The 14,957-nt window shown below is 42.8% G+C and overlaps 1 protein-coding gene across 2 annotated transcripts in view; it reads left to right on the top strand.

Moving 5' to 3' along the window:
• Nucleotides 1–14,957, top strand: part of MACF1 (microtubule actin crosslinking factor 1) — a 323,369-nt gene that overhangs the window by 201,258 nt on the left and 107,154 nt on the right. For both annotated transcript variants that reach the window (XM_070949227.1, XM_070949228.1), the window contains 3 exons: nucleotides 6,143–6,299; nucleotides 6,983–7,100; nucleotides 14,295–14,357. In XM_070949227.1, the coding sequence (XP_070805328.1) occupies nucleotides 6,143–6,299; nucleotides 6,983–7,100; nucleotides 14,295–14,357 (338 nt within the window). The remainder of the gene's footprint in view (nucleotides 1–6,142; nucleotides 6,300–6,982; nucleotides 7,101–14,294; nucleotides 14,358–14,957) is intronic.

Below are 14,957 nucleotides of genomic sequence, written 5' to 3'. Positions count from 1 at the left end.
AAGGGAGAAGGATATCGGTTGAATACCGTGGAGAAGGCACAACATTTTTATAGTACTATACTTAAGGAAAGAACTCCATCTCCACGTACATCTACAGTTTTGGAGATTAAGGAGAGTGAAGAGAGGCAATTGGAAGAACAGTCTAAGCAGGAATTAGAAACAGTGCAAGGTGCAGAAGGAGGTTTTTTGAGTGAGCCCTTGCTGGATTCTTCTCCAATTTTGGATTTGATTCAGTTGGCTGAAGTGAAAGATCAACGTATAACTAGAGCTCAATCTAAGCTATTTAAACAACAGCAACAACAACAACAGGAAAGACAAGACAAGAAGGCAGTTAAGAGTACCGTACAAGAGAGTGGCGCTATGGGAGGAGCGAGATCGAAGCTTTCGGAGGAACTTCAAAGATATTGCTCCGCGCTCCAGAAAGAGGCCGATGACCTTTAAGTGTCTATCTTGGAATGTCAATGGGTTGAATTCAGCACAGAAAAGGAAGAAAATATTTACATATTTGAAACAATTTAATAATGATATAATATGTTTACAAGAAACGCATATAACTACTCAAGATCAAAAATATTTGATAAACTCAAAATTAGGAGTACATTTTATATCTTCGACTTCGCAGAAAAAGAATGGTGTGGTTATTTATGTAAATAAAAAATTAACAGCGAAAGTTATAGAAGCAGATCAAGATGGTAGGTTTGTAGCAATTGAATTGCTTACAGCAAATGGACCAATTCTTTTGATTGGAATTTATGCTCCCAACCAACAACAGGATTATTTTTATAAGATATTACATACTAAAATATTGCAATGGGACTATAGATCTATTTTAATTATGGGAGACTGGAATGGAGTAATTGATTCTAAATTAGATAAAAAGAGCTTGGCAAAGTCTAGAATTAGACTACCACAGACTTTTTTTGATATGAAAGAAGATATGGAATTAAAAGATGTTTGGAGAATACATAATTCAAATGTATTGGATTACACTTTTTTTTTCTGATAGACATAGATCTTTTTCTAGGATTGACTTTATCCTGTTGTCAAATGATCTACTTGTTAAGACCAAAAGAACAAAGATTTTTCCAAGAACCTTGACTGACCATAGCCCTGTATGGATAGAAATTGAGATGGATAAGGTTGAGAGACGCTCCTGGAGATTAAATGAGAACTTGTTTAGATATGAAAAAAATATAATAGAACTTAAAAAGCATTTGAAAGAATTTTTTGAAATAAATTTGAATAAAGGTACTCCAATTGAAATTGTTTGGGATGCAAGTAAAGCTTATATGAGAGGGGTACTTATCTATATGAACTCTAAACACAGACAGTTCCGACAAAAGAAAAGAATCGAGTTGGAAATGGAAATAAAGAATAAAGAACAGCTACTTATTAAAAACCCAACAGATGAAAGAATTCGAGGTGCTATAAAACTTTTGAAAGACCAATTTCAAATGCTTATGGCGGAACAAGTTGCAACAAGCCTACAATATGCGAAGCATAATACATTTTGCAACGCTAACAAACCGGGCAGATGGTTGGCTTACACATTGAGGAAAAAACAAAGTATACGGACTATTGATAGTATTGATATTGGCGGGAAAGAAATCTTTCAACAAAAATTAATTAAAGAAGCTTTTGTGGATTATTATACTAAATTATATGCTAAAGAAGAGGTGCAGAATGGACTTATAGAAAAATATTTAAATGATAAGAGAATTATAAAAATTACTGATCAACAAAAGGAAAGAATGAATTATCCCATAACAGAGGAGGAGATAACAGCAGCAATTAAACAGTTAAAAACAGCCAAAGCTCCTGGCACGGATGGTCTGACTGCAGTGTATTATAAAACTTTGCAAGCTGAAATGGTGGGACAACTTAGAGACTTATTTTGTAACATTCAACAAGGGGGTAAAATACCCCCATCTTGGACAACTGCTTATATATCTTTGATACCAAAAGAACAAGTTGGTCCTAAAAAACCAGAGAATTATAGACCAATATCTCTTTTGAATACAGACTATAAAATTTATGCGAAGGTATTAGCCAACAGATTGATGCCAGTAATTCAAAAGGTGATTCATGAGGATCAAGCGGGATTTATTGAAGGCAGATATATGAAGGACAATGTAAGGCAAGTAATAGACTTATTGGAATATCTTGATAAGAATAAACAGATTCCTGCAGTGCTGGCTTTTTTGGACGCAGAGAAGGCCTTTGATAGAGTGGATTGGAATTTTCTATTAAAGACTTTAAAAAAGATGGACTTTGGGGACCAATTTATACAGGCAATCTCAGCAATTTATCAAGAGCAAAAGGCACAGATTATTATTAATGGAAGTTTGACGACAGAGTTTAAAATTGAAAAAGGAACAAGACAGGGATGTCCGTTGTCCCCACTTTTATTTATTTTAACATTGGAAGTCTTGTTAAACACAATACGGGATTCTAAAATTTTGAAAGGCATAATGATAAGGCAAGAGGATTACAGAATAAAGGCATTTGCAGATGATCTGGTGGTTACCCTATCACAACCAATGGAATCAATAATCTTGATGAATGACATTATACAAGACTATGGTAGAGTTTCAGGTTTTAGACTGAATTCAAAAAAGACCAAAATGATAGTTAAAAATATGACACAAGATCGTAAATATGAGCTTGAAAGGAGGGCAGGTTTTGAAATTGTACCTAAGGTAAAATATCTTGGAGTTCAGGTTGCAGAATCAAATTTGAAATTGTTTCAAAATAATTATGAGGTGTTGTGGCGAGAGGTCCAGAAAGATATGGAGACCTGGAAAAAGCTGCAACTGTCTTTACTTGGAAGAATAGCAGCAGTTAAGATGAATATTTTGCCAAGACTTCTGTTTTTGTTTCAAATGATTCCGGTGCTTAAAAGTGATAAACAATTGAAAGTTTGGCAGTCTGGTGTGAATAAGTTTGTCTGGAACGAGAAGAAGCCGAGAGTGAAACTGAAAATTATGCAAGATGTTCCAGAAAGAGGAGGCCTTAAACTCCCAAACCTACAGTTATATTATGATGCTGCAGCTTTAACTTTAACAAGTGATTGGTTTGGAAGTAAAAAGACTGGAATACTAAACGCAGAAAGTTTTGATCTCGAATTTGGATGGCATGCTTATTTATTTTATGACGACAAAGTAGATAAAGTATTTAAAAGCCATATACTTAGAGACTCCTTGATGAGAGTTTGGAAGAAGCACCGACTCAAATGGGATTACAAAATACCGCTATGGCTGGATCTTGGTCATACTTTGTGGAATACAAATATAATGTCACTCGGGGGGTTTTTATACAAAGAGGTTCTTTTTACAGATGCGGGCAGATGGCAGCTGAAGACATTACAGACACTGTTGGATGAAGGACTTAATCTAACTTGGTTACAATATAATCAATTACAATTGAGATGGAAAGAGGACCAAAAAACTGGTATTATGTTGCATGAGGAAGAATTGGTTAGACATATAAAAGAGAAAGGTCCAATGCATATTAAAAGGCTTTATAATGTTTTGCTAGAAAGGGATTCAGAAACCGAATTAGTTAAAGATTGTATGATTAAGTGGGCACAAAATTTTGAAGAACCAGTGATGTTGGAAACATGGGAAAAAATTTGGGTTCAGAATGTTAAATTTACACAGTCGCAGAATCTGAGGGAAAATTTCTATAAAATGTTTTATAGATGGCATTTAGATCCCAAAAAGTTGTCATGTATGTACCCTAATGTTCAGCCAAAATGTTGGAGATGCGAATGTTTGGATGCTACGTATTATCATGTTTGGTGGACCTGTAGGAAAGTTAAGGCTTTTTGGATAAAAATTTGGTGGGTCATGCAGAATATTTTGAAGAAAAAAATTCAGTTTTCTCCACAACTGTTTTTATTGGGTATAGTTAAGGGTTTTACATTGGGTGAAACAAAATTGATATTGTATATGATAACGGCAGCAAGACTGTTGATAGGTAAATACTGGAAGAATGAAGCTTTGCCCACTATCGAGGAATGGACTGTGAAGATGGCCAGTTTTGCAGAGATGGCGAAGATTTCAGCGTATTTAAAAGATTGTTCACAAGAGACTTATGAATGGGAATGGAAAAGGTGGATAGAATATGTTCAGAACAAATATCAAACTAGAAAGTATCAAATAGCTTTTATTTGAAAATAATGTATTAGAAATATTTTAATGCAAAGGGATAAAGAGGAAAAATTTTATAGGGGGAGGGACGGGTTCAGGCTTATATATTAGTGTCATTAGTTATGAGTAAGTAATAGGGAAGTCTGGGGGGGGGAGGGTTAGGGAGGGTTAGGGAGGATGGGAAGTTTGGGGCGGGAGGTGGGGGGTGAAAAAGGGGGTGAAAATGTAATTGTAAAACTTTTGCAATAAAAAAAAAAAGAAAGGCTCCTGCCAAGGACAAAAAAAAAAAAAAAAAAAAAAAAGATGTGTGTGCTTTCCTTCTCAGGGTCTACCCAGTCACATTTAAAAACTCCATTTCCTCTCAGGCATTCAGATGGCCATTTGGTGCGTGCAGAGGATGGTTACCTTTAAAAACCTTGCCCTATTTGTTCTGCTAGGAGAAGACAACAAATATTAGCTGCCTAGAGTCATTTTGCAGAATGAGAGGGGGGCATGTAAATTTAAGAAATAAATATTCTCTTCTTTACTGCTCATTTATTATGTGCATGTGTAATTGATGTGCTGGTAGACACAATTCCGTACATCAACTGGCAATTTTCACCCTTCAATCTGTCAAAAATAAAAAAAAGTTCTTATTATGCTTAAACTCTCCTCTAAGTTATGGTTCTTATTTTGCTGGAAGGAAATGTATTTTATCATTTATAGTTTTACATGGAGTTATAACAATGTATTTTAACTGCTTTTTGTATTTAGCTTGAGTTTTTTATTTGTTACAAGCACTGCTTTCAATAATAATGTTGATTCAGGTTGGATTATCCAGAATGTGTTGTGTTCACAGTTCTAGTTACCTAAGAATCTTGAAACAATAGAGCTTTTCTAGTGCTTTGGATTCAATTCCAAAAAAGGTGATTTGAGGTGGAACTATAACAGCTTTAAAGAAGCCACATCTTTCCCTCAGATTATTTGATACTGGGAAATCCTGGGAAAAGTCACAACTACTTTAAAGAGCTACACTAGTATATGTATGTAACTATTTCGGTGTACATTTCCTTGTACACCGAAATACCTTTCTGGAATCAGATCTGAAACATTGCACAGCTAGATTAGAATTGGTGTAGGTATAATTTCTTGCAGGATGCTTCTTTCCTCTATTTGCCGCTGCAATTTACTAAGGAGACTGAATGAGTCAGATGAATCAATCTTTTATTATTGAGGTTGTTGAAAATATTAATGTAATTAATTGTGGCATTTATAGTTGACCCAGGAAAATAAAACAAATTGTGAAAGGAGTAAAGCAAGAATGAATCGGAGGTCCATAATCCTTCATTCTGCACCCAGTTTGTCTAAAGACTTAAACTGCATTGGAGAGAAAAAAAAAGACATGAAATGGCTCTTACTCCTATGAGGAAGTGATAATTGCGAGATTCTCCAAGCGGTTTCCAGGCATTTTTGGGCCAGGCTATAGATGGACAGTATCCACTGTGACTTGCATGTTCCTGGTTCATAGCTGCTTCTCAAAATGCTTTCCCACATATAGAATTAATGACCAGCCCAAATATTTAGAATGCCAGTTTGCTAATTTTTTTTATTTTTTTTTTTTTTTAAATTTGATTTATATGCCGCCCTTCTCCGGAGACTCAGGGCGGCTTACAATGCGTTAAGCAATAGCCTTCATACTTTTGTATATTTATACAAAGTCAGCTTATTGCCCCCACAAACTGGGTCCTCATTTAACCTACCTTAGAAAGGATGGAAGGCTGAGTCAACCTTGAGCCTTGGCGAGATTCGAACCTGCAGAAATTGCAGGCAGCTGTGTTAATAACAGGGTGCATTAAACCACTGTACTACCAAGGCTTTTGCATGGCTCATAGCAACCAGGTAGACCAATGGGGTGGGCCAGTAGGTCCTTGTGGCAGACAGAGAGAACTCTTAGGTGCAGGTTGTCCCTTTGGCCTTCACAGCCCTCCCCCCTTTTTTTAACCCATTCCCAGGGAAAAAGGAGCTTCGTCTTGTCAAGAACAGTTGGATGTATTCCGAACACTGGTTGGATCGCTGAGGCAGTGGCTGGAAGAAACAGAGAGGAATATCCCAGCTACTGAGACTTCTTTGGGCACACATGAGTTGGAGAAGCGGAGGCAGCAAACAGAGGTGGGCAGAGAAAGGCGTCCAGAAGCCATTATATAAGCAAACTCGTGAGAAAAGTGGAGGGTGTGGCTTCATCATTGTAGTTTGGTAGCTATCCTGACAAGGAACTGCTACTTTGTGCAAAAAGCTTTTTGAAAGGTGGAAAGCCCAAGGTGATGTGGCAAAGTCCACCTTGTGTGTGGTTCAACCTTCTGGTAGGCAGCCAGCCACCCACCCTCTTTGCTGATCACGTCCATCCACACAGATTTGCAGTCATGTTGGAAGGGAGTTGACATTTTCATTGTCATGGTGGACACCGCAGCCACAGGCCTCTTGCCCACCGTGTCTTGTGTGGCAAAAGGTTATAGAGGGCAGCTGCCCAGATGCCCTGCTTTGAAGAGGTGTCTAGAGCTCATTCAGAGGGAGGGAGCAGGCTGGCTGTTGCCAAAAAACTGGCCTGCGAAGAAGCTGAAAGAAAAAAGGGGCCTTGGTGGGGGAGTCAGGACCACAAGCAGCTCTCAAAGCTTTCAGGGAAGCCCCAGAATTTCCCCAAACGTGGTCATTTTTAATGTGACAGAAATAATAATTAATAATAATAATAAAATAATTATGGGAAGGAATGTTGAATGTATCAAATTGCCATGAAGACTTCTGACTTTTCATCCGCCAGCAGTCACGTTTTTATACATCCTCTGTTCTGTTTTCAGGTCTTTGTGGAAGAATGGCTAGCAAAGGGGTTTCTTGTGGAGGAGATGAACCAACGGGGGACAGCCTTAGAGAATTTAATTGTTGAGATTACAGCTCCAGATGCACAATCCAAGACAGGTAGGAGACTGAGAGATGCACTCTTTTCTACTCTGACCTGCCTCTCTTTAAACTGCCATTCTGAATTTAGTTGCTTGTTAGATAACAGTTATGAAAGGCTTGGAAGAGGAAGAATGTAAAGATGCACAGTTGTTAGGTTCCAGCTTTTCTCCAGTTCTTGGCAGAAGCTGAAGATAGAAAGCTCTTTACATTCTTATATTTTGTTCCTGTAGACTGCCAGAGATCTTAGGGAGGAACAGGCTGCCTGATGGAATTGTTTTGCTCTGAGAAAGGTTGCTAACTAAATCAGTTAATTAAAAGATGTCAGGTAGCAAAACTAGGATGAAATTGTGGAAAGGCCATCCTAGCTTCTCAAAGTAGGCCAGAAGTAGGCAGTTGACTAGTGTGGAAAGATGAATCAGATTGCAGCTTCCAAAGTTCCTTGTCATTGGCTATACCCACCGGAGGGGAGAACAGTTGTATTTTATTTATTTATTTATTTATTTGTTTAAATTTCTATACCGCCCTTCTCCAATGTAGGACTCAGGGCGGTGAACAGCCAAAGTAAAAACAAGACATACATACAAAGCATACAAAATCTAAAACTGTTTAAAATAATTAAATAATTTTGGCCGTAATTAAAACATTCCAATTTAAAATCCGTTTAAAATTTGGCTCAAGCCAGCCCAGCTAGTTGAAATAAATGGGTTTTCAGGGCCCGACGAAAAATCCGGAGGTCTGTTATTGTACGTAGCTCTGGGGGGAGGTTGTTCCAGAGGGCGGGCGCCGCCAGAGAGAAGGCTCTCCCCCTGGGGGTCACCAGCCGACATTGTCTGGCGGACGGCACCCTGAGGAGGCCCACTCTGTGGGAGCGTACTGGCCGGTGGGAGGCTATTGGTGGCAGAAGGCGGTCTCGTAAGTACCCCGGCCCTAAGCCATGGAGCGCTTTAAAGGTGGTCACCAACACCTTGAAGCGCACCCGGAAGACCACCGGGAGCCAGTGCAGCTCGCGCAGGAGAGGTGTCACGTGGGAGCGCCTCGTCGCCCCCAAAATCCCCCGCGCGGCCGCGTTCTGGACCAGCTGGAGCCTCCGGGTGCACCCCAGGGGGAGCCCCATGTAGAGAGCGTTGCAGTAGTCCAGGCGGGAAGTGACGAGTGCCTGAGTGACTGTGCGTAGGGAGTCCCGATCTAGAAAGGGGCGCAACTGGCGTATCAGGCGGACCTGATAAAAAGCCCCCCTGGCCACGGCCGCCAAATGATCTTCTAACGACAGCCGTGCATCCAGGAGGACGCCCAAGTTACGAGCCCTCTCCGTGGGGGCGAGTGATTCGCCCCCAATAGCCAGCGATGGCGTCAGCTGGCTATATCGGGACGCCGGAAGCCACAGCCACTCGGTCTTGGAGGGGTTGAGTTGGAGCCTGTTTCTCCCCATCCAGGCCCGCACGGCCTCCAGGCACTGGGACATCACTTTAAGGGCATCATTGGGGTGGCTTGGGGTGGAGATGTACAGCTGGGTGTCATCAGCGTACTGATGGAACTCCACCCCGAAGCCACGGATGATCTCACCCAGCGGCTTTACATAAATGTTGAACAGAAGGGGCGAGAGGACCGACCCTTGTGGCACCCCACAAGCAAGGTGCCTCGGGGTCGACCGCTGCCCCCCTGTCAACACAGATTGCGACCGGTCAGAGAGGTAGGAGGAGAACCACCGCAAAACGGTGCCTCCCACCCCCAACCCCGCCAACCGGTGCAACATGATACCATGGTCGATGGTATCAAAAGCTGCTGAGAGGTCTAACAGGACCAGGATAGAGGAGCAACCCCTATCCCGGGCCCTCCAGAGATCATCCACCAATGCGACCAATGCCGTTTCCGTGCTGTGCCCAGGCCGGAAGCCGGACTGGAGCGGGTCTAGATAGACAGCTTCATCCAGGTACCGGGGAAGCTGTTGCGCCACCACACTCTCAAAAACCTTCGCAATGAAGCGAAGGTTGGAGACTGGACGATAGTTAGCCAAAACAGCCGGATCCAGAGAAGGCTTCTTGAGGAGGGGCCTCACCACCGCTTCTTTCAAAGCGGCCGGCAGGACCCCCTCACCCAAAGAAGCGTTAACAATCTTCTGGAGCCAGCCTCGTGTCACCTCCCGGGAAGCCAGTACCAACCAGGAGGGACACGGGTCCAATAAACATGTGGTCACGTTCAGCCGTCCCAGGACCCTGTCCATGTCCTCGGGAGCCACAGGATCGAACTCCCCCCAGATAACACTCTCAAGACCTGTCTCAGTCATCCCGTCTGGACATACCCAGTCAGAGGCCAGCCCTTCCCGAATCTGAGCGATTTTGTCATACAGATACTGCACAAAATCCTCAGCTCAACCCTGCAAGGGGTCATCCCGCACTTCCAGATGGAGGAGGGAGCGGGTCACCCTAAACAGGACGGCTGGGCGATTATCTGATGACGCGATAAGAGCGGCAAAATAGCTAGTTTTCGCCGCTTTTATCGCCACTAGGTAGGTCTTAATATGAGACCTCACCAGTGTTCGGTCAGGTTCAGAGCGGCTGGTCCTCCAACTACTCTCCAGGCGTCTTTTCCGGCGCTTCATCTCCCTAAGCTCCTCGGAAAACCAAGGAGCTAGGTGAGTTCGGTGCCGGGTCAGAGGCCGCAAAGGCACGACTCGGTCCAAGGCCCCGGCAGCCGCACTATCCCAGGCGGCCACCAGGTCTTCAGCCGAGTCATGAGCCAGAATCTCAGGAAATGGCCCAAGCTCCATCTGGAACCTATCAGGGTCCATCAGGCGCCTGGGGCGGAACCACCTGGTCGGTCCCGCCTCCCTGCGGCAGGGTGCAGTGGTTAGAAAGTCCAGTCGAAGGAGCGAGTGGTCAGACCATGACAAGGGTTCGATGGCTATATCCCCTATATCGAGGCCACTCAACCACTGACCAGAGACAAAAACTAAGTCCAGAGTGTGTCCTCCTGTGTGAGTGGGGTCATGAATTAACTGAGTAAGGTCCATGGCCGTCATGGAAGCCATGAACTCTCGAGCCACCTCAGACGTTTCACCGATAGATGGCAGGTTGAAATCCCCCATGATGGCAAGTCTGGGGGTGTCCACCGCCACCTCGGCTATAACGTTAAGGAGCTCGGGCAGGGCCGTTGCCACGTGGCAGGGAGCCAGGTACGTGACCAACAGGCCCATCTGTACTCCACGACCCCACTTCACAAAGAGGGACTCACATCCGGCTATCTGTGGAACAGTGGTCTCCCTTGGATCCAGACCTTCCTTTATAATAACCGCCACCCCCCCCGCCCCTGCCCTGAGCCCTCGGCTGATGAAATGCACGGAAGCCGGGTGGGCATATATCCACGAAGGGGACTCCCCCCTCCTGGCCCAACCAGGTCTCCGTAATGCCCGCCAGTTCCGCCTCCCCCTCTTGAATAAGATCGTGAATGAGGGGGGCTTTATTAACAACGGACCTGGCGTTGCACAACATCAGCCGGAGGCTCTGGCCCTGAGAATCTGGACAACCTGGGGAACAAGAAAAGCATTGGGGACTGGAATGCGCAATCGCTCTAAGATAGCGAGTGCGCATTCCCCGCACATGATATGGTCCCCAGCTTCCGCCATATCTGCCCCTCCCACTCACTATGCTGATGGAACAGCTCTCTTCAAATCGAACTCCAACCCCCTCCCCGACCTCCGGTTCTACGTCCCTAATGTCGCAGCCCTTCGCTAAGGCTGGTCTTGAACCCGGTGGATTTCCCCCAGAACCCACCCTAATCCCCCCCGAACCCCTTAAAATTTTTGTTAAAAACTCATTAAAAAACCCACTTAAAAAACCCCTCAAACTCTTCTTAGCCGCATGCCATCTCTCGGGGCTCCAACGCCCGTCATCAAGATAGGCCCTCGATAACGAAGAGGGCCAGACCTGCGAGAGGGGGGAGTCTCGCAGGGCACGAAGGTCATTCACCGAGTACATCAAACATCAAAGGGAGGTGATAGTCCATGGCCAATAACCAGGGGCCAATTTGATGTTATCACAGTCAGAGGAGTGAAATGTTGTAATCAAAACATTTAGAGAGGCCCCTCATTGTTAACTGTAGAATAGTCAGTACTCAGCTTAGATGGATCAAATGGTTGATTCAACAAGTCAATCCTTCTTCAAAAAATCTCCCAGTATAACAGAATAAGAGGATTGGAAGGGGCTTTAGAGGTCTTCTAGTCCAACCCCGGGAAACCCTATACCATTTTTTAATCCTGATTTATGGCAATCTAGAACTAATGCTGCACTGCAGAATCTATTCTTAATAAAAGTGCTTTAAATGTTCCATCTGTATTTGTAAATCCCACCCAAAAGAATTTTATTTCAATCTGTCAAATGTGAATACCATCTACAGATTGTCCTCAGTTAATGACTGCAGTTGGGGCTGGCAGCTCTATCACTAAACAATGCAGTTGTAAAGCAAACCAAAAAAAAATCACATGACCATATTGACCTATAATGTATCAATAAAAGTTGTATAAACAGCACTTACAAAATTAGCCCCAACTAATAAATTATCCATGTTAATTGCAAGATTATACAGCACTCAGAGGCAGACATTATTTCCCTCCAATTATAAGAAAAGTATTCCTTGAAAGACATTAAGAAACATGAAGCCAGACATTTTAAGGAATTGCTTAACTGACCCTTGGAAAGAGTTGCAGCTCAGTCCTGCCTGATAGAAATTCCATATCTTTGTCATCACCATGGTTTTTGAGTTACATGCAGAGCACAATATATTTTCCAGGGAAGGTTGAAGGCATCTCTTTCAAACAACCACCAAGATTTCTGGAACAAGGTGCTTTGGACTGTGGGGAGGGGGGTTAGTGTGGTCAGTGTGCAAAGCCAGCTAATGTTGAACTAGATGTTTTTTTATATCTCGTTTTGTACAAGCAGGTACAAAAATAGAGACAGTGTGATGTAATGATGCTAGGCTAGGACTAGGGAGAGCAGGCCCAAATCCCACTGTCTATGGAGATTCTCAGTCATCCAGGTCATGGTTGTCCCAAAGGTGCTTTTTTCAAGGGGCAACTGGACTTTCTGGTTTTTCTTTGAAGACGTTTTGCTTCTCATCCAAGAAGCTTCTTCAGCTCTGAAGAAGAAGGGCTGAAGAAGCTTCTTGGATGAGAAGCAAAACGTCTTCAAAAAAATCCCAGAAAGTCCAGTTGCCTCTCGAAAAAGCTCCAAATCCCACTTGTCTCTTGATGGGTAGATGGTCCAGTTGGAGCTCACTGCTGGCGCAGGCTATCCTGGACTTATATCGGGTGCAGCCATGCAATAAACTTTTATACCAATTCAGCTCAGCTCACAACAGAATGACCCTGGATGGTATACTGTTCCCTATGACTATCATTAAGTGTTGTACCTTATGATTCTTGATGAATGTATCTTCTCTTTTATGTACACTGAGCATATGCACCAAGACAAATTCCTTGTGTGTCCAATCACACTTGGCCAATAAAGAATTCTATTCTATTATATACCACATTCAGTTAAAAAGAAAACCAATAAATATGCATACTATAAAGTATAAAAACTACCAAAAAGCGCACAAAAGAAGATAGGATGATGTTAATTGCAGTAAGGAGCCATTGCAAAATCTTCCTGCCCCCTGAGATCCCCAGCCTGATAATATACCCAGGTCTTGCAGAATGTTGAGAGGGATGGAGCTAATCTTACGTTGGTGGGGGGGAAATAAGATTCCGCAAGGCGGGTTCCACGGTATGCAGTGCAAAAGAATGATCATAGCTATAGACTAAATCACAGTCCTGCAGTTCCTAACCATGTAGTGCCTTCAACTCTTTTTTGGCTAGATCGATTTTTGTTCTTCACCTAATATGTTTTAAAACTCCCATGTTTGTTTTGAGGAGAAAAAAAAGAAAACTGTGGGTCCTAACCACTTTGTTCTCCCGTGGTGCAATAAGTTTGATCCCTTGGGTCTCTGTCAGCCACATCCCTGCATTCCTTGGCAGCAGAGCATTCCCTATATAATTGCTTCCGATTGTTTGCCTTGCGCTATGCAGAAGTAAAATATGCAACAACCCTTCTCCCCAGGTCAGAGGGCTCCTTCCCAGGATGACACAAAGGCAACAGTGTGCAAGCGCTCTATAGTGTCTGTGCCGTTGCCGGGGAACACAGATCGGGCCTCAAAACAACAGCCGTGTTAGTGAAGCCATCATGCACTGGGCATACTGAAAGGCAAGCCGCAGCCTTCTTCCAAATGGAACATTCCTGTGACACCTTGTTTGTTTCCATTAGGACCCCCCAGAACAGGCATTCTTTGGACAGATCACATTGCAGTGAGAAAAATAAAATGCAAAAGGAAGAAATATCAACAGTGAGAGCAATATAATAATTTACTTTTATGTTGGCAGGTAGTTCTATAATCACATGCGTGCAGTGAAACATGTCAGAATAACCTTAGCCTGCTCACAGCATCGCAGGGACCTCTTCTGGGGTTCCTCTGCCTGGTGCAGGGAGAGTTTCCATGCCAGCACTCTCATAACAGAAAGCAGCAGGCATTTTGAATGGGGTGCTGGATTAATAGACAGCCCCAAAAATGAACAGCCAAGCAAACAAGTCTCTCAGAGAATAATTTAATTTTACTAAAAAAAGCGTTAAGGGGGCAGCACAAAAATTCCAACCACTATCTTTGTTTGCAGATGGAAGCCTTCTACTGTATATATGCCATTCAAAGTGGTTAACTCTCTTTCTCCTGTGCATTTGGTGAAAGAAAGATGCAACCTCTTGAATGTTGCAGTGAATCTTGAGTGTGAACCTGCTTATGTATTTGCACACTAATTAAATGTGAACTCACTCTTACAATTGGACCTTTGTTAGTGGCATTTTACGCTGATAGTTTAAAAACGGCATGCCTTAGCAGTTGTTTTTTTCAGTAAGATCAAAAATAATTCATAAATGGTTCTCCTACCCTAAATGACAATCTAGCTCAATGTTTCTCAACTTTGGCCATTTTAAATATGGCTGGCTGGGGAATTCTGGGAGTAGAAGTCCATACATCTTAAAAGTTGCCAAGGTTGAAAAACACTGATCCAGCTAGATTATAGCAGCATGAATGGATGTTAGTTGTGCTCCAGCTGCGAAGGGCTCTGAATCTTTTCCAAAATATTACACTACCATGTCATTATGTCTGTCTCCTTATGATTTTGCTCAGGTCCTGTGCTCCCTGCTGGTGGTAGTTCAACAGGCAGTGTAAATGGATATCATACCTGCAAAGGTGAGGCAATTCAGCTAATTGTGCATAGAGTAAGTTGCTTTGACTCTTGCAGTTTCTTTCTTTCTTTTTTTTTTTTTAATTTGATTTATATGCCGCCCTTCTCTGAAGACTCAGGGCGGCTTACAATGTGCTCAGCAATATGAGTCAGGGGCCATATGGATGGAGTAAAACTGGAAGGTTCTTTCCCACTCATTCCCAAACCTTCCTTGTCACTCATCTCAGGTTATTTCAAACTTTTTTAACTAAGCGCAAATTATAGATGCATCCAGTATTTAAAGCTTTCTTATGGCTCTTTAAGCAAAACTGGCAGGGAACGAAGCACCTGCTGATTTTTAGGAAGAGAATAGTTTAAAAGCTGCACGCCTGTCATAGAGGGTCAGATTCTGGAAATTCTGAAAACTCTCTCCTTCCATCATCACTTTTCTTAAGAAAAGGGGAGTCTGAGTGTGCAGAAGGCCTTTCACCTGAAGCACCCTTTGACATTGTTCATGCATGTTGTTTATTACACTGAACATATGTAGACTCTTACATCTTCATCTGTTACATTGAGCCCTTATATCTATAACCATAAGCAAATTAAATAATTCCTCTAATTCCAGT

This window comes from Pituophis catenifer, unplaced genomic scaffold (assembly GCF_029215685.1).
Source record: "Pituophis catenifer annectens isolate HBS135680 unplaced genomic scaffold, rPitCat1.0.hap2 SCAF_9, whole genome shotgun sequence".
Taxonomy (NCBI): Eukaryota; Metazoa; Chordata; class Lepidosauria; order Squamata; family Colubridae; genus Pituophis; species Pituophis catenifer.
Note: the sequence above shows the minus strand (reverse complement) of the source record. Positions and strands in the feature narration are given on the sequence as shown.